At 44.4% G+C, this 20,675-nt stretch overlaps 1 protein-coding gene across 1 annotated transcript in view; it reads right to left on the minus strand.

The window, feature by feature from the left end:
• LOC118377784 (fatty acyl-CoA reductase 1-like) overlaps window positions 1-20,675 on the minus strand; it is a 69,734-nt gene that overhangs the window by 12,731 nt on the left and 36,328 nt on the right. Inside the window, exons 3-4 of the mRNA XM_052492438.1 lie at window positions 3,692-3,867; window positions 332-511 (exon numbers count right to left, since the gene is read on the minus strand). Coding sequence (XP_052348398.1) covers window positions 332-511; window positions 3,692-3,867 — 356 coding nt within the window. The remainder of the gene's footprint in view (window positions 1-331; window positions 512-3,691; window positions 3,868-20,675) is intronic.

Below are 20,675 nucleotides of genomic sequence, written 5' to 3' on the forward strand. Positions count from 1 at the left end.
CTCCCGGAATTATACCTAAAGAGGACATCTTCTCATTCTGACCTTCCAACGTGAGTGGAACGTGTGTGGCTTCGTGACAATGATCACAAGAGCAGCTGCTCACCGATGTGACAGGTACAACGTAGTTCCACCTCCGACTGCGCCAAATCATCAGCTATGCCAGTTAATGCTTGATCTGATCAAATCCAGGCCTAAGTGCCATTTATCTTTACTGAACATATTTTCAATGCATGACATTTGCAAATTAATTCACTTCCTGAATAGATTAAATCGTAATAGCAGCAACCCCACCCGCAACTCAGATGCAGAAAGTTGACATCACACTACTCACTCCAGGGAGTCGATGAGCTTCTTGGGTTCTACAGGCGGTGGGTAGATGATCTCGTCGATGTGCCTGCGGTTGCAGTTGGCGTAGGCTGTGGAGATGTGGATGAAGGCCTGGAGGTTGTGCATCTGCTGGGCCAGATTCAGGAGCTGCTGCGTGGCCATCACATTCAGCTGCAGGGCGTGTCTGGGAAGAGAGGACACACACACAGCAGGACTAGGTAAGAGATCACTGTGCATAAGTACACATAAGAAGCATAAGCACACTATGCATTCCCATAACATCCTCACAATGAGAGAAGTGAGACAGTGAGAGAGAGAGAGAGAGAGAGAGAGAGAGAGAGAGAGAGACCCAGAAAGAGAGACCGAGAGAGAGACAGAGGGAGAAAGAGAGAAACAGAAAAAGAGAGAGAGAGAAGGGTGAGAAAGAGAGAGAGACAGAGGAAGAAGAGAAACAGAAAAAGAGAGAGAAGGGTGAGAGAGAGAGAGACAGAGGAAGAAGAGAAACAGAAAAAGAGAGAGAGAAGGGTGAGAAAGAGAGAGAGACAGAGGAAGAAGAGAAACAGAAAAAGAGAGAGAGAAGGGTGAGAAAGAGAGAGAGACAGACCGAGAGAAAGAGAGAAACAGAAAAAGAGAGAGAGAAGGGTGAGAAAGAGAGAGAGACAGACCTAGAGAGAAAGAGAGAAACAGAAAAAGAGAGAGAAGGGTGAGAAAGAGAGAGACAGAGGGAGAAGAAGAGAAACATAAAAAGATAGAGAGAAGGGTGAGAAAGAGAGAGAGAGCACGTTGGAGAGTTGGCATTATAATAATCCTCCCTCACACCCTTTTATCCTCACACTTGATTCCAGCAATGTGCTTCCATTCCAGGAAAACAGACAGAAATCTATCTCACCTCTCAGCCAGTCTACAGAGAAAGATAGTGCTTCTCAGCCACAGCCATGCAGTGTGGAAGGTGTGTGTGTGTATGTAAGTGCAGATGTCAGATGTGGTTTTGGGAACTTTTATAGAACACTAGGGTAGTTTGAGAACTATTATGGAGCACTAGTCCAGTTTGAGAACTATTATAGAGCACTAGGCCAGTTTGAGAACTATTATAGAGCATTAGGCCAGTTTGAGAACTATTACAGAGCACTAGGCCAGTTTGAGAACTATTACAGAGCACTAGGCCAGTTTGAGAACTATTACAGAGCACTAGGCCAGTTTGAGAACTATTACAGAGCACTAGGCCAGTTTGAGAACTATTATAGAGCACTAGGCCAGTTTGAGAACTATTACAGAGCACTAGGCCAGTTTGAGAACTATTATAGAGCACTAGGCATGTTTGATAACTATTATAGAGCACTAGGCATGTTTGATAACTATTACAGAGCACAAGGCCAGTTTGAGAACTATTATAGAGCACTAGGCCAGTTTGAGAACTATTACAGAGCACTAGGCCAGTTTGAGAACTATTATAGAGCACTAGGCCAGTTTGAGAACTATTACAGAGCACTAGGCCAGTTTGAGAACTATTATAGAGCACTAGGCCAGTTTGAGAACTATTACAGAGCACTAGGTCAGTTTAAGAGAGAACACCACTGTGTCTGTGGACTGCTCCAAACTGTGTTCCTCACTGTTCCAAGCCGCTGAGTCATTAATGAATTCCGCTGTTGTATTTTCATTAGGGTGCCAGATATACTGTATCCTAGCAGCTATAGTGGCTATGGTGCTTATCACTGCTTCAGTGCTAGGCTTGACTAGCCTTGTACATTTGCACAGCACAGATGTTGTGTCTAGGGCGCTATCTGAAATGCTGTGGTCTGGGTCCCAGTGATTAAACTGTTGTCTGATTATGGTCCAACTCCCCCTGGCAACTTTGTTTCCCTGGAGACAGGGTAACATCATTGTGTGTCAGACGAGAGAACGTGAGAGAGAACAGGGGAGAAAGAGAGAGAAATACAGAGGAAGGGATGGAGAGGTAGGGATGAAAAGAGAAAATAAAGTGAAAGAGGGAGGAGAAGAGAGCTATGATGCTGTTCAAAGAACACTCTCACAGCTTTTCCCTAACTGAGCTGTCAGTCATGGCTAATGTCCCGCCTCCCCACACCTCCTTTCACCTCTCTGACTGAATCTCATCCCTTAAGGCTGTCCTGTCTCTCCTACTCAACGGGATCTGTTCCCAGCAGTCACACAGGCACCCAGACAGGCGTATTTAACAGTATGATGAAGACTTGTGAGAATACACAGAGACAGATAGACACAGAGCTCTTTAATGTTTTAATTATCCCTCTGAAGACCTCATTCCTGCTTCCTCACTGAGTAGGAGACATCTAAAGACATCTCTCTACCCCCTACAGCTACCTGTAGACTCCCTGGATACATCTCTCTACCCCCTACAGCTACCTACCTGCAGACTCCCTGGATACATCTCTCTACCCCCTACAGCTAGCTACCTGTAGACTCCCTGGATACATCTCTCTACCCCCTACAGCTACCTACCTGTAGACTCCCTGGATACATCTCTCTACCCCCTACAGCTACCTACCTGTAGACTCCCTGGATACATCTCTCTACCCCCTACAGCTACCTACCTGTAGACTCCCTGGATACATCTCTCTACCCCCTACAGCTACCTACCTGTAGACTCCCTGGATACATCTCTCTCTCTATCTGTATTTCACCACATGGAACATCGGTGCACTGTCTACTTCGTGAAATGATGAACCCACGTGGAATATTGAAAACTTAAGCAGTTTACATTTTTTAATTCAATATGACTGTATTCTATAAGACTTTATTTGCTCAACATTGCATTGGATTTTGATGTAATATGTTTAATTACTATTTATGTAAGTGTTTGCCTGTCAACCATTTTAGGTGAGCAATGTTGCTTGACAGATGCTACACAGACACTATATTATCTTGGGATCTCTATTGTGTTTCTCAACATCGTCATCATACTCTAGATGTATCAACTTCCCCATTGGTCAACACCAGAACACAAACAGTCCACACTATCAACCAAACATCACTTCCTGTAGGAAGTCCCTGGACAATGGGCACTTTCTGGTACTCGGGACAATGACAAAGCAAAACCCTCCGACCCCATAAACCAGACCAGAGTAAAATATCAAAATAAAACGTGACCAAGATAAAGACGACCCTGGCCCCTATACGGGCTGACCTCATCTCAACTAGAGACTGTCTACTGTGTTGACGTCAGTTAATAGGATCTCTATGTCTTTGTACCTCTCTCTGTGTCAGACACAAGCTATGTCCATGCATTTATACACAATCAAACAGATTTGTTGAGTTGATAAAGTGGTGAGTTAGCATGATAGCTAGGTGATAGAGGAAGAGTCAGTGTGTAGGGGGTTGTGGTCCTCACTTGAGGGGTTCGTAGAAGCGGATAGTGGCAGCACAGTGGAAGATGATGTTGACGCAGGAGGTCAGTCTCTCTACGTCCTCAGGACTGATGGCCAGGGCAGGCTGTGTCAACTCACTGCTGATAGGAACTATCTTCTGGTGGAAGTCTGGGTTGTCCTCCCTCACGCAGTCAAACAGCTGCAGGAAATGCACACATAGATGCATCAGATCATGTCAAGCCATTGATTTAGCCAGGTCCATATGTAAAGGACACTATATGTATTGATGTCTGTCACAATTCTGTCTATATGGATGTTTGGCTGTAGGCTATTCCTCTGCACAACTGCTACTGTGTAAAGCCATGGCAGCTTTTACCTAACAATAGCACCATAGTAGTATTTGCAAGCCTCAGTATTAACAATATGGTTCATGTTGACCGATGTAATTGATGAATGACTCTAGTATTTAAACACAGATCAAGCGGGTGGCAATATTTGCATTTTCCCACAATGCTCTAGTAGCAGCGGTGTCGCCCATGGGAGACCACATTCTGCAGTACTAGAGCACTCTGTGTGTGTGTGTGTGTGTGTGTGTGTGTGTGTGTGTGTGTGTGTGTGTGTGTGTGTGTGTGTGTGTGTGTGTGTGTGTGTGTGTGTGTGTGTAACATGTTCCCTGTTCTTATGACTCAGATGAGGCAGGGAGTGCACCTTATGAAACATGACACAGGAAATGAAACCTCATCACCAAGGAGGGAGATAATATCACTCCTTATCCTCCAAGCAAAAACCATTATCAACAAATTGTAGGTTTTAGTCTTGAATGCAGGGAACTGTGTTTTAGGGCTGAATATAAGAACACAACAAACAGAAGGGAAGATAAATTATATTGTGACAGACGAGACATAAATCAAGTAGCTGGCCAGTGTGCACCTCAGATTTGGCTCTGGGTGTCGATAATTAAGGAAGACACAAAACACAGAAATTTGTACTGGACATTTCAGATTGCTAGTGATTAAGATTAGCATGTGTGAGTTATGAAATTGGATGTCTCTCCCTGTGTGTGTGTGTGTGTGTGTGTGTGTGTGTGTGTGTGTGTGTGTGTGTGTGTGTGTGTGTGTGTGTGTGTGTGTGTGTGTGTGTGTGTGTGTGTGTGTGTGTGTGTGTGTGTGTGTGTGTGTGTGTGTGTGTGTGTGTGTGTGTGTGTGTGTGTGTGTGTGTGTGTGTGTGTGTGTGTGTGTGTGTGTGTGTGTGTGTGTGTGTGTGTGTGTGTGTGTGTGTGTGTGTGTGTGTGTGTGTGTGTGTGTGTGTGTGTGTGTGTGTGTGTGTGTGTGTGTGTGTGTGTGTGTGTGTGTGTGTGTGTGTGTGTGTGTGTGTGTGTGTGTGTGTGTGTGTGTGTGTTCCGGCTGCCCTGGTAAGCAGACCACTCTAAGTGAAGAGCAGGACAGATGTTGAGTAATGCCTCCAACAGCTGTTCATATCCATGTTCTCTCCATCCCTCCCTACATCTATCTCTCTCCATCTCCATCCATCCCTCCCTACATCTATCTCTCTCTCCATTTCTCCCTACATATATCTCTCTCTCTCCCCATCTCCATCCATCCCTCCATCTCTCCCTACATATATCTCTCTCTCTCTCCATCTCCATCCATCCCTCCATCTCTCCCTACATATATCTCTCTCTCTCTCCATCTCCATCCATCCCTCCATCTCTCCCTACATCTATCTCTCTCTCCATTTCTCCCTACATATATCTCTCTCTCTCCCCATCTCCATCCATCCCTCCATCTCTCCCTACATATGTCTCTCTCTCCATCTCCATCCATCCCTCCATCTCTCCCTACATATGTCTCTCTCTCCATCTCCATACATCTATCTCTCTCTCCATCCATCCCTCCCTACATCTATCTCTCTCTCCATCTCCATCCATCCCTCCCTACATCTATCTCTCTCCATCTCCATCCATCCCTCCCTACATCTATCTCTCTCTCCATTTCTCCCTACATATCTCTCTCTCTCTCTCCATCCCTCCATTTCTCCCTACATATCTCTCTCTCTCTCTCCATCCCTCCATTTCTCCCTACATATATCTCTCTCTCCATCTCCATACATCTATCTCTCTCTCCATCTCCATCCATCCCTCCCTACATCTATCTCTCTCTCCATCTCCATCCATCCCTCCCTACATCTATCTCTCTCCATCTCCATCCATCCCTCCCTACATCTATCTCTCTCTCCATTTCTCCCTACATATCTCTCTCTCTCTCTCCATCCCTCCATTTCTCCCTACATATCTCTCTCTCTCTCTCCATCCCTCCATTTCTCCCTACATATCTCTCTCTCTCTCTCCATCCCTCCATTTCTCCCTACATATATCTCTCTCTCCATCTCCATCCATCCCTCCATCTCTCCCTACATATATCTCTCTCTCCATCTCCATACATCTATCTCTCTCTCCATCCATCCCTCCCTACATCTATCTCTCTCCATTTCTCCCTACATACATCTCTCTCTCTCTCTCCATCTCCATCCATCCCTCCATCTCTCCCTACATACATCTCTCTCTCTCTCTCCATCTCCATCCATCCCTCCATCTCTCCCTACATATATCTCTCTCTCCATCTCCATACATCTATCTCTCTCTCCATCCATCCCTCCCTACATCTATCTCTCTCTCTCTCCATCTCCATCCATCCCTCCATTTCTCCCTACATATATCTCTCTCTCTCTCCATCTCCATCCATCCCTCCATCTCTCCCTACATATATCTCTCTCTCCATCTCCATACATCTATCTCTCTCTCCATCCATCCCTCCCTACATCTATCTCTCTCTCTCTCTCCATCTCCACCCATCCCTCCATTTCTCCCTACATATATCTCTCTCTCTCTCTCTCTCTCTCTCCATCTTTCTATTGCTGTCTCTTTTCTGGCTCTCTAATGAGTCCATGTTGACTGCACTTTTCCTCACATCGTGACAAACTGAAGAACTCTGTTGACCCCATTCACCCTGGTGGAAAAAGTCCCTGAGGTCACAATGTGTGTTCTGCTTTCTACTCCAGCTCAACCCATAACAGAGACAGAGACATATTTCACAGATCCACAAAGAATTAGAAAACAAAACCTGATGTTGATTAAACTCCCATATCTACTGAGTGAAATACCACAGTGTGCCATCACAGCAGCAATATTTGGGACCTGTTGCCACAGGAAAAGGTCAACCAGTGAAGAACAAACACCATTTTAAATACAACCCATATTTAAGTTGATTTATTTTCCCTTTTGTACATTAACCATTTGTACATCGTGACAACACTATATATGCACAATACGACATTTGTAATGTCTTTATTCTTTTGAAACTTCTGTATGTGTAATGTTTACTGTTAATTTTTATTGTTTATTTAACTTTTGCATATTATCAACCTCACTTGCTTTGGCAATGTTAACACGTTTGCCATGCCAATAAAGCCCCTTGAATTGAAATGAATTGAAAGATGGAGGGGGAGAGAACGGATCAGTTTCACTGTCTGCAGCCGGCTGTTCCCTTCACTATTATCTGAATGGTACCAGCCATACAGAAAACCACTGCTGCTGATCCTACAAAACGCTACTACACTGTACATCATGTATAGTACCAACACTACTACTACACTGTACATCATGTATAGTACCAACACTACTACTACACTGTACATCATGTATAGTACCAACACTACTACTCAACTGTACATCATGTATAGTACCAACACTACTACTACACTGTACATCATGTATAGTACCAACACTACTACTACACTGTACATCATGTATAGTACCAACACTACTACTACACTGTACATCATGTATAGTACCAACACTACTACTACACTGTACATCATGTATAGTACCAACACTACTACTACACTGTACATCATGTATAGTACCAACACTACTACTCAACTGTACATCATGTATAGTACCAACACTACTACTACACTGTACATCATGTATAGTACCAACACTACTACTACACTGTACATCATGTATAGTACCAACACTACTACTACTGTACATCATGTATAGTACCAACACTACTACTACACATCATGTATAGTACCAACACTACTACTACACTGTACATCATGTATAGTACCAACACTACTACTACACTGTACATCATGTATAGTACCAACACTACTACTACACTGTACATCATGTATAGTACCAACACTACTACTACACTGTACATCATGTATAGTACCAACACTACTACTACACTGTACATCATGTATAGTACCAACACTACTACTACACTGTACATCATGTATAGTACCAACACTACTAATACACTGTACATCATGTCAGAATCAACAACTACTAGAACACTGTACATCCTGTCAGACCAACACTACTAATACACTGTCACATCATGTAAGTACCAACACTACTACTACACTGTACATCATGTAAGTCAGAATCTAATAACCTGTCACATCAATGTACCAACACTACTAGAATCAATGTAATCCTGTACCAGACACTACTAATACACTGTCACATCAATGTAACACTACTACAGAATCAATGTATCCTGTCAGAATCAATGCAACCTGTCAGAATCAATGCAACCTGTCAGAATCAATGCAACCTGTCAGAATCAATGCAACCTGTCAGAATCAATGTAACCTGTCAGAATCAATGTAACCTGTCAGAATCAATGTAACCTGTCAGAATCAATGTAACCTGTCAGAATCAATGCAACCTGTCAGAATCAATGTAACCTGTCAGAATCAATGTAACCTGTCAGAATCAATGTAACCTGTCAGAATCAATGTAACCTGTCAGAATCAATGTAACCTGTCAGAATCAATGCAACCTGTCAGAATCAATGCAACCTGTCAGAATCAATGTAACCTGTCAGAATCAATGTAACCTGTCAGAATCAATGTAACCTGTCAGAATCAATGTAACCTGTCAGAATCAATGTAACCTGTCAGAATCAATGTAACCTGTCAGAATCAATGTAACCTGTCAGAATCAATGCAACCTGTCAGAATCAATGCAACCTGTCAGAATCAATGCAACCTGTCAGAATCAATGTAACCTGTCAGAATCAATGTAACCTGTCAGAATCAATGTAACCTGTCAGAATCAATGTAACCTGTCAGAATCAATGCAACCTGTCAGAATCAATGCAACCTGTCAGAATCAATGTAACCTGTCAGAATCAATGTAACCTGTCAGAATCAATGCAACCTGTCAGAATCAATGCAACCTGTCAGAATCAATGCAACCTGTCAGAATCAATGCAACCTGTCAGAATCAATGCAACCTGTCAGAATCAATGTAACCTGTCAGAATCAATGCAACCTGTCAGAATCAATGTAACCTGTCAGAATCAATGTAACCTGTCAGAATCAAGGTAACCTGTCAGAATCAATGTAACCTGTCAGAATCAACGTAACCTGTCAGCCTTATAGTAAACAAGTATCATGCATGTCAAGAGAGAGGGATAGGAAGGAAGAGAGGAAGGGAGGGAGAGGAAGAGAGAGGAAGAGAAAGGGAGAGAGCGAGAGGATGAGAGGAAGAGAGAGGGAGGGAGAGGAAGAGAGAGGAAGAGAAAGGGAGAGAGCGAGATGAGAGGAAGAGAGAGGGAGGGAGAGGAAGAGAGAGGAAGAGAAAGGGAGAGAGCGAGATGAGAGGAAGAGAGAGGAAGAGGGGATGAGAGGAAGAGAGAGGGAGGGATAGGAAGAGAGAGGGAGGGAGAGGAAGAGAGAGGGAGGGAAAGGAAGAGAGAGGGAGGGAGAGGAAGAGAGAGAGAAGAAGAGAGAGAGAAGAAGAGAGAAGAGGGGGGAGAGGAAGAGAGAGGGAGGGAGAGGAAGAGAGAAGGAGAGCGGGAGGGAGAGGAAGAGAGACGAAGAGAAAGGGAGAGAGCGAGAGGGAGGGATAGGAAGAGAAAGGGAGGGAGAGGAAGAGAGAGGGAGGGAGGAAGAGAGAGGGAGGGAGAGAAAGAGAGAGGGAGAGAGAAAAAGAGAGAGAGAAAGGCGGGGGAGAGGAAGAGAGAGGGAGGGAGAGGAAGAGAGAGGGAGAGAGAGAGGGAGAGGAAGAGAGAGGAGGGGGATGAAATAGTGAGTGCATTAAGGTCAGAGAGGTAATTGAGGTCAGAGATTGTGGGCCTGTGCATGGCCTTTGTTCAGAGACGAGGAGAGAAGGGCATTGTGGGATATGGGTGTTATTTTGTGAGAGACTGAGGCAGTCTCCCAGTGCCAGCCTACCACTGATCTCCCCTCTGGCACAAATCATCTGATTGTGTGTGACTGTGTGTGTTGCTCTCTCTCTCTCTCTGTGTGTACATGAGTTTCAATGTGTGTGAGAGACAGAGTGTGGATGTGTGCCCGCACCTTCCCACAGTAACAGTGCAGCATGGCCGTCAGGACTGAGACAGAGGAGCTAATCTCTCTGATTTTCTGTAGCCTCAGACACAGAGCCAAGAGGGATGTGTCACTACTGGGATGACTGGGCTCGAACACAGAGCTATCTATTAGATATCTGTTATGCTGACTGACTATGTAGAACCAAGAACAGATACAGCCCTTGGTTCACTCCAGACCTGACTGCCCTCGACCAGCACAAAAACATCCTGTGGCGGGAGCAGAATAGCCCCCGTGATATGCAACTGTTCAGGAAGTCAGGAACCAATACACGCAGTCAGTCAGGAAAGCTAAGGCCAGCTTCTTCAGGCAGAAGTTTGCATCCTGTAGCTCCAACTCCAAAAAGTTCTGGGACACTGTGAAGTCCATGGAGAACAAGAGCACCTCCTCCCAGCTGCCCACTGCACTGAGGCTAGGAAACACGGTCTCCACCGATAAATCCATGATTATCGAAAACTTCAATAAGCACTTCTCAACGGCTGGCCATGCCTTCCGCCTGGCTACTCCAACCTCGGCCAACAGCTCCGGTAGTTCCTCACCCAAGCCTCTCCAGGTTCTCCTTTACCCAAATCCAGATAGCAGATGTTCTGAAAGAGCTGCAAAACCTGGGTACAAATCAGCTGGGCTTGACAATCTGGACCCGCTATTTCTGAAACTATCTGCCGCCATTGTCGCAACCCCTATTACCAGCCTGTTCAACCTCTCTTTCATATCGTCTGAGATCCCCATGTCTCCCCCTCTTCAAAGGGGGAGACACCCTGGACCCAAACTGCTATAGACCTATATCCATCCTGCCCTGCCTATCTAAGGTCTTCGAAAGCCAAGTCAACAAACAGGTCACTGACCATCTCGAATCCCACCGTACCTTCTCCGCTGTGCAATCTGGTTTCCGAGCCGGTCACGGGTGCACCTCAGCCACACTCAAGGTACTAAATGATATCATAACCGCCATCGATAAAAGACAGTACTGTGCAGCCGTCTTCATCGACCTCGCCAAGGCTTTGACTCTGTCAATCACCAAATTCTTATCGGCAGACTCAACAGCCTCAGTTTTTCGGATGACTGCCTTGCCTGGTTCACCAATTACTTTGCAGACAGAGTTCAGTGTGTCAAATCAGAGGGCATGCTGTCCGGTCCTCTGGCAGTCTCTATGGGGGTGCCACAGGGTTCAATTCTCGGGCCGACTCTTTTCTCTGTATATATCAATGATGTTGCTCTTGCTGCGGGCGATTCCCTGATCCACCTCTACGCAGAGACACCATTCTATATACTTTCGGCCCGTCATTGGACACTGTGCTATCCAACCTCCAAACGAGCTTCAATGCCATACAGCACTCCTTCCGTGGCCTCCAACTGCTCTTGTAAAACCAAATGCATGCTTTTCAACCGATCGCTGCCTGCACCCGCATGCCCGAGCATCACCACCCTGGATGGTTCCAACCTTGAATATGTGGACATCTATAAGTACCTAGGTGTCTGGCTAGACTGCAAACTCTCCTTCCAGACTCACATCAAACATCTCCAATCAAAAATCAAATCCAGAGTCGGCTTTCTATTCCGCAACAAAGCCTCCTTCACAGCCAAGCTTCCCTAGTAAAACTGACTATCCTACCGATCCTCGAGATGTCATCTACAAAATGGCTTCCAACACTCTACTCAGCAAACTGGATGCAGTCTATCACAGTGCCATCCGTTTTGTCACTAAAGCACCTTATACCACCCACCAGACTTGTATGCTCTAGTCGGCTGGCCCTCACTACATATTCGTCGCCAGACCCACTGGCTCCAGGTCATCTACAAGTCCATGCTAGGTAAAGCTCCGCCTTATCTCAGTTCACTGGTCACAATGGCAACACCCTGCGCTCCAGCAGGTGTATCTCACTGATCATCCCTAAAGCCAACACCTCATTTGGCCGCCTTTCGTTCCAGTACTCTGCTGCCTGTGAATTGTAAAATCGCTGAAGTTGGAGACTTTTATCTCCCTCTCCAACTTCAAACATAGCTATCCGAGCAGATGCAGCTGTACATAGTCTATAGGTAAATAGCTCACCCTTTTTCACCTACCTCATTCCCATACTGTTTTTATACTGTTTTTATTTATTTACTTTTCTGCTCTTTTGCACACCAATATCTCAGTACATGCCCATCTGATCATTTATCACTCAGTGTTAATCTGCAAAATTGTATTATTCGCCTACCTCCTCATGCCTTTTGCACACATTGTATATAGACTGCCCATTTTTTCTACTGTGTTATTGACTTGCTAATTGTTTACTCCATGTGTAACTCTGTGTTGTCCGTTCACACTGCTATGCTTTATCTTGGCCAGGTCGCAGTTGCAAATGAGAACTTGTTCTCAACTAGCCTACCTGGTTAAATAAAGGTGAAATAAAAAAAAAAATGTAGGGCTGCCAGTGGTCGGTCGGTCGGTCGGTGTCTCTCTCTCTCTCTCTCTCTCTCTCTCTAACAGTTGCCAAAGCAGGTGAGGTAGATAATATACAAAAGTGAAATAAACAATATAAATTAACAGTAAACATTACACTCACAGAAGTTTCAAAAGAATAAAGACATTACAAATGTCATATTACGTATATATACAGTGTTGTAACAGTGTGCAAATGGTTAAAGTACAAAAGGGAAAATAAATAAGCATAAATATGGCTTTTATTTACAATGGTGTTTGTTTTCACTGGTTGACCTTTTCTTGTTGCAACATGTCACAAACCTTGCTGCAACATGTCACAAACCTTGCTGCAACATGTCACAAACCTTGCTGCAGTGATGACACTGTGGTATTTCACTCAGTAGATATGGGAGTTTAATCAACATTGGGTTTGTTTTTTAATTCTTTGTGGATCTGTGTAATCTGAATACATTGGGCAGGAGGTTAGGAAGTGCAGCTCAATATCCACCCCATTTTGTGGGCAGTGTGCACATAGTCTGTCTTCTCTTGAGAGCCTTTCTCAATAGCAAGGCTATGCTCACTGAGTCTGTACATAGTCAAAGCTTTCTTTAAGTTTGGGTCCGTCACAGTGGTCAGGTATTCTGCCACTGTGTACTCTCTGTTTAGGGCCAAATAGCATTCTAGTTTGCTCTGTTTTTTTGTTAATTCTTTCCAATGTGTCAAGTAATTATCTTTTTGTTTTCTCATGATTTGGTTGGGTCTAATTGTGTTGCTGTCCTGGGGCTCTGTGGGGTGTGTTTGTGTTTGTGAGCAGAGTCCCAGCACCACCTTCCTTAGGGGGCTCTTCTCCAGGTCTCCATCTCTCTGTAGGTGAGGGCTTTGTTATGGAAGGATTGGGAATCGCTTCCTTTTAGGTGGTTGTAGAATTTAATGGCTCTTTTCTGGATTTTTATCATTAGCGGGTATCGGCCTAATTCTGCTCTGCATGCATTATTTGGTGTTCTACGTTGTACACAGAGGATATTTTTGCAGAATACTGCATGCAGTCTCAATTTGGTGTTTGTCCCATTTTGTGAATTATTGGTTGGTGAGCAGACCCCAGACCTCACAACCATAAAGGGCAATGGGTTCGATAACTGATTCAAGTATTTTTTTTTATCTAGATCCTAATTGGTATGTTGAATTTTATGTTTCTTTTGATGGCATAGAATGCCCTTCTTGCCTGGTCTCTCAGATCGTACAAGGTATGTATTATTTTTTGTGTGCTCTAGGGCAACGGTGTCTAGATGGAATTTGTATTTGTGGTCCTGGCGACTGGACCTTTTTTGGAATACCATTATTTTGGTCTTACTAAGATTTACTGTCAGGGCCCAGGTCTGGCAGAATATATGCAGAATATGCCACTTTATGTTTGTATACCCTGCATTACTCATCTCATATGTATATACTGTACTCTATACCATCTACTGCATCTTGCCAATGCCGTTCTGTACCATCACTCCTTCATATATCTTTATGTACATATTCTTTATCCCTTTACACTTGTGTGTATAAGGTAGTAGTTGTGGAATTGTTAGGTTAGATTACTCATTGGTTATTACTGCATTGTCGGAACTAGAAGCACAAGCATTTCGCTACACTCACATTAACATCTGCTAACCATGTGTATGTGACAAATAAAATTTGATATCTAGGTGCTGCTGTAGGCCCTCCTTGGTTGGTGACAGAAGCACCAGATCATCAGCAACCATTAGACATTTGACTTCAGATTCTAGTAGGGTGAGGCCGGGTTCTGCAGACTTTTCTAGTGCCCTCGCCAATTCGTAATAATAATATATATGTTGAAGAGGGTGGGGCTTAAGCTGCATCCCTGTCTCACCCCACAGCCCTGTGGGAAGACATTTGTGTGTTTTCTGCCTATTTTAACCACACTTGTTGTTTATGTACATGCATTTTATAATGTTGTATGTTTTTCCCCTAACATCACTTTCCATCAATTTGTATAGCAAACCCTCATGCCAAATTAAGCCGAAGGCTTTTTTGAAATCAACAAAGCATGAGACGACTTTGCCTTTGCCTTTGTTTTGGTTGGTTTGTTTGTCAATTAGGGTGTGCAGGGTGAATACCTGGTCTGTTGTACGGTAATTTGGTAAAAACCAATTTGACATTTGCTCAGTGCATTGTTTTCACTGAGGAAATGTACGAGGCTGCTGTTAATGATAATTCATTTTGTCCTGTAGTTCATTCAAGGTAATTGGAGAATCCAGCGGGTTCTGGTAGTCTTTAATAGTTGATTCTAAGACTTGTATTTGAACATGTATATGTTTTTGCTGTTTGTTCTTTGTTATAGAGCCAAAAAGATTGGAGAAGTGGTTTACCCATACATCTCCATTTTGGATAGATAATTCTTCGTGATGTTGTTTGTTTAGTGTTTTCCAATTTTCCCAGAAGTGGTTAGAGTCTATGGATTCTTCAATTAGTTTGAGCTGATTTCTGACGTGCTGTTCCTTCTTTTTCCGTAGTGTATTTCTGTATTGTTTTAGTGATTCACCATAGTGAAGGCGTAGACTCAGGTTTTCCGGGTCTCTATGTTTTTGGTTGGACATGTTTCTCAATTTCTTTCTTAGATTTTTGCATTCTTCATCAAACCATTTGTCATTGTTGTTAATTTTCTTCGGTTTTCCATTTGAGATTTTTTAGATTTGATAAGGAAGCTGAGAGGTCAAATATACGGTTAAGATTTTCTACTGCCAAGTTTACACCTTCACTATTACAGTGGAACGTTTTACCCAGGAAGTTGTCTAAAAGGGATTGAATTTGTTATTGCCTAATTGTTTTGGGTGGCCGGACACAATGCATATAGCCTGGTCAGCCAATGTGCGGGAGCACAGGTTGGTCGGCCCAATTGAGGTAGTATGTACATAAATGTATTGTTAAAGTGACTATGCATATATGATAAACAGAGAGTAGTAGCAGCATAAAAGAGGGGTTGGGGGAGGCACACAATGCAAATATTCCAGGTAGAGAAAAACTGTTGAGAAACTTTTTTGTCCTAGACTTGGCACTCCGGTACCGCTTGCCATGTGGTAGTAGAGAACAGTCTGTGTCACAGGTGTAGTCAGAAGTGGACCAAAGTGCAGTGAGAATACATTTTATTTTAAAATGTCGCCAACAAAACAACAAACGAAAGACACAACCATGAAGCTTACAGGGCTAAGTGCCACAAACAAATTTAACTACCCACACTGAAAGGAGGGAAAAAGGGCTACCTAAGTATGATTCCCAATCAGAGACAATGGTAGACAGCTGTCCCTGATTGAGAACCATACCTGGCCAAAACATAGAAATAAAGAAACATAGAAAACAAAGCATAGAATGCCCACCCAAATCACACCCTGACCAAACCAAAATAGGGACATAAAAAAGGCTATCTAAGGTCAGGGCGTGACACTATGACTGCGGTGGCTGGGGTCTTTGACAATTTTTAGGGCCTTCCTCTGACACCGCCTGGTGTAGAGGTCCTGGATGGCAGACAGCTTAGCCCCAGTGATGTACTGGGCCGTACGCACTACCCTCTGTAGTGCCTTGCGGTCAGAGGCCCAAGCAATTGCCGTACTAGGCAGTGATGCAACTCAATGTTGCAGCAGTATAATCCTTTTGAGGATCTCAGGACCCATGCCAAATCTTTTTAGTTTCCTGAGGGGGAATAGGCTTTGTCGTGCCTTCTTCATGACTGTCTTGGTGTGTTTGGACCATTCTAGTTTGTTATTGATGTGGACACCAAGGAACTTGAAGCTCTCAACCTGCTCCACTACAGCCCCGTCGATGAGAATGAGGGCGTGCTCGGTCCTCCTTTTCCTGTAGTCCACAATCATCTCCTTAGTCTTGGTTACGTTGAGGGAGAGGTTGTTATTCTGGCACCACCCGGCCATGTCTCTGACCTCCTCCTTATAGGCAATCACGTCGTTGTCTGTGATCAGGCCTACCACTGTTGTGTCGTAGGCAAACTTAATGATGGTGTTGGAGTCGTGCCTGGCCATGCAGTCGTGTGTGAACAGGGAGTACAGGAGGGGACTGAGCATGCACCCCTGGGGAGCTCCAGTGTTGAGGATCAGCATAGCAGATGTGATGCTACCTACCCTCACCACATTGTGGTCGGCCCGTCAGGAAGTCCAGGATCCAGTTGCAGAGGGAGGTGTTTAGTCCCAGGATCCTTAGCTTAGTGATGAGCTTTGAGGGTACTATGGTGTTGAATTCTGAGCTGTAGTCAATGAATAGCATTCTCACATAAGTATTCCTTTTGTCCAGGTGGGAAAGGGCAGTGTGGAGTGCAATAGAGATTGCATCACCTGTAGATCTGTTTGGGCGTTTCTTGCAGGATGACAATATCTGTTTTACCGATTTCTTTGGTGAAGTCCAGGTTCCTGCTCTTTAGGCCAAAGGCAAATGACCTCAGGCCTTGGATATTCCAGGATGAGACAGTGAAGGCTTTGTGTTCCATAAAGTGTCCAATGTTGTTGTTCGTGTGGTTTGGCCTCAGGTTAGTAAGTGTGAGCAGAGCCTGCTGTGCATCTGGTACATGCCATTGGCTTGGGCTAGGGGGGTTGGGGCTGTTTGCCTGCTCACGGCCTGGGCATATGTGTGACTTCTATGTTGAGGACCTCTTTGCGGGGGTGGGGTGCATGGGGTGGGCAGGAGGGGTATAGGTCTGATCTAAGGGGGCCTAAATGAGTTGTGGGCATGGTTGACTTGGGGGGTGGGGGGGGTTGATTAGTTGGGGGGGGTATGTGGCTGATGGTGCTGTGGTCTGGATGTAAGTCCTCTTGGCGTGGGTCCTCTATGTATAGATTCTGGGGGGTCCTGCAGGTCTGGGAGAGTGTCTCGCTAGTCTGGGTGGGCTGTCTATTGATCTGTTTCTCCTGTGTGAAGTGTTGGGGCTACGTTTGAGAGCGATGTCCTTTAGAGTCCGGGCGAAGGTGGGTACTGCTGCCTTGTATAGGTGGACCTGGTCATAGAGGCTGTTCAAGTCCAGGATGGAGTGGTGGGCCAGGAAAACATTTGGTTTTGAGCCACAGTCAGGGGAAATACTTGCGTTTACCCACTGTATGGTAGCAGGGTGGAAGTATTTTCATGGTAGCAGGGTAGAGATAACCACTTGTGATTTGGGGAAAGTAGAAGAAGCTTTTTCAATCACTCCCTTCAGTGCTGTGGCCACCCTTTCCTGCTGTGTTCTCAGGTTGTTTGTGCCTGTGTGTATTATTATGTGGCTGGGTGACTCTAGTTGGTCCTCCTACAGAAGGTCTAGGGCGCGCTGGGTGTTTGGACACCAGAGTTTAGACACACTGTGTTTGGGAAAAAGTTGTTTTTCTTGTATATATTACCCATTTGAGTCCATAAGGAGAACAATCTGTGTCTTGTGTTTGTCCTCAGTGGGTCTGGGGGGGGGTTGTCAGGAGGGCGACCAGGGTGGCTGACAGGGGGGGGGGGGTGCTTAGAGGGGGTGGACTTGGAGTTCTTCATTTGTCTGTTCTGCTATGATGTCGGCACTATGGTCAGGGTCTGGTGTGGACTGTTCTGCTGTGGTGTCGAGACTTTTGTTGGGAGCTGAGGTGGGCTGTTCTGCTGGCTTCTCTGCAGGGGTGGCTACCTCTCTAGTAGGTTGTTCTCTGTCACACGCCATCCCCCTCACCCTCTCCTCCAGCAGTCTGATGCTCTCCACTAGTGCTCTGTTCTTCTCCTGCTCTTGCTTTTTATATTGTTGAAGTTGTCTCACCACAGTCCATAGTGCAGATACAGTGGGGCAAAAAAGTATTTAGCCAACCACCAATTGTGCAAGTTCTCCCACTTAAAAAGATGAGAGAGGCCTGTAATTTTCATCACAGGTACACTTCAACTATGACAGACAAAATGAGAAAAAAAATCCAGAAAATCACATTGTAGGATTTTTTATGAATTTATTTACAAATTATGGTGGAAAGTAAGTATTTGGTCACCTACAAACAAGCAAGATTTCTGGCTCTCACAGACCTGTAACTTCTTCTTTAACCTGTTAAGTCGACCCTCTACTTTTTCGAACATTCTGTTAAAAATCGCGCAACATTTCAGCGCCCTGCTACTCAGGCCAGGAATATAGTATATGCATATGATTAGTATGTGTGGATAGAAAACACTCAGACGTTTATAAAACTGGTTAAATCACGGCTGTGACTATAACAGAACGTGCGTTTCATCGAAAAGTGCAGGAAAACCTGATCACTGAAAATGGAAATAAATATCCTTGCTCTACTTCCAGGAATTGTTCAAAGTGAACCAAATTAAATGAGGCCGAGGTTGCAGTGCCTACAGCTTCCACACGATGTCTAGAGTCTTGTCATTTGATTCAGCTTTGATTCTTGGTCAAACCGAATCAAGGGAACCGATTCCCTCCGGTCTCCGACCGGATGTTTTGGTCGAGCTCTCTCCAGACATTTTTTCGAGACGGACAACCTATAGAATTTACATCGCCTTCTGATGAATTTTATCGCTTATTAACGTGTACTAATACCTAAAGTTGCATTACAAAAGTATTTCGAAGTGTTTTGTGAAAGTTTATCATCGACTTTTTGAATTTTAAAAAATTGCGTTACGTTATATGAAATGCTATTTTTTTCGTTTATCACACAGTCTTCATAGATCGATATCTAGGCTATATATGGACCGATTTAATAAAAAAAAACACCCAATAGTTATTATGGGACATCTAGGAGTGCCAACAAAGAAGATGGTCAAAGGTAATGAATGTTTTATATTTTATTGTGCGGTTTGTGTAGCGCCGAATATGCTAATTATTTTGTTTACGTCCCCTGCGGGTCTTTTGGGGTGTTACATGCTATCAGATAATAGCTTCTCATGCTTTCGCCGAAAAGCATTTTAAAAATCTGACTTGTTGCCTGGATTCACAACGAGTGTAGCTTTAATTCAATACCCTGCATGTGTATTTTAATGAACGTTTGAGTTTTAACTAATTTAACTTCCAGAGCTCTAGATGGGACGCCTGCGTGCCAGGTAGGAGCAAGAGGTTAAGAGGCTCCTCTGTCCTCCACTCGTTACCTGTATTAATGGCACCTGTTTGAACTTGTTATCAGTATAAAAGACACCTGTCCACAACCTCAAACAGTCACACTCCAAACTCCACTATGGCCAAGACCAAAGAGCTGTCAAAGGACACCAGAAACAAAATTGTAGACCTGCACCAGGCTGGGAAGACTGAATCTGCAATAGGTAAGCAGCTTGGTTTGAAGAAATTATTATTTTAATTTTATTTAGAAATCAACTGTGGGAGCAATTATTATGAAATGGAAAACATACAAGACCACTGATAATCTCCCTCGATCTGGGGCTCCACGCAAGATCTCACCCCGTGGGGTCAAAAATGATCACAAGAACGGTGAGCAAAAATCCCAGAACCACACGGGGGGACCTAGTGAATGACCTGCAGAGAGCTGGGACCAAAGTAACAAAGCCTACCATCAGTAACACACTACGCCGCCAGGGACTCAAATCCTGCAGTGCCAGACGTGCCTGCTTAAGCCAGTAATTTTTCTTCTCATTTTGTCTGTCATAGTTGAAGTGTACTCATGATGAAAATTACAGGCCTCTCTTATCGTTTTAAGTGGGAGAACTTGCACAATTGTTGGCTTACCAAGATGGCGTAGCAGTCGGACGTGTGTTTTGTCTTGTCCCGTCCTGTCTAGTGTAAATAAAGTTCTTCGTTTTTTTTTTTCTGTATATATTTCGTACATATTTTAATCTCACTTTCCAACTAGAGCTGAATATACTCTCCTGCAACCCGCATCACCCAATGTGGTACGGATCTGCTTTTTCTATACTTTACTTTAGAACCGGAACCACCATCAGAAGCTAGCCAGCTAACTAGCTACTAGCTAGTACTCAGTTAGCCATTGCTAGCGGTCTTCAAAGCTAACTAGGACACCAGCGTGACATCAACCCAGAGCATATCAGACTGCTCTTTCTCTACCACATCTCCGGATTCCTACCGCAAGCTCTGAACCTTTACACCGGATCATCGCAACTAGCTAGCTGCAATCCGAGTGGCTACTCCTGGCTAACGTCTCTGTCCCAAAACAAGCACCAGTTAGCCTTGAGCTAAGCCCATCTCCCGACTAGCCGAAGAGGCCCAACAATACCTCTTTTGC

This window comes from Oncorhynchus keta, chromosome 33, assembly GCF_023373465.1.
Source record: "Oncorhynchus keta strain PuntledgeMale-10-30-2019 chromosome 33, Oket_V2, whole genome shotgun sequence".
In the NCBI taxonomy this organism is placed as follows: Eukaryota; Metazoa; Chordata; class Actinopteri; order Salmoniformes; family Salmonidae; genus Oncorhynchus; species Oncorhynchus keta.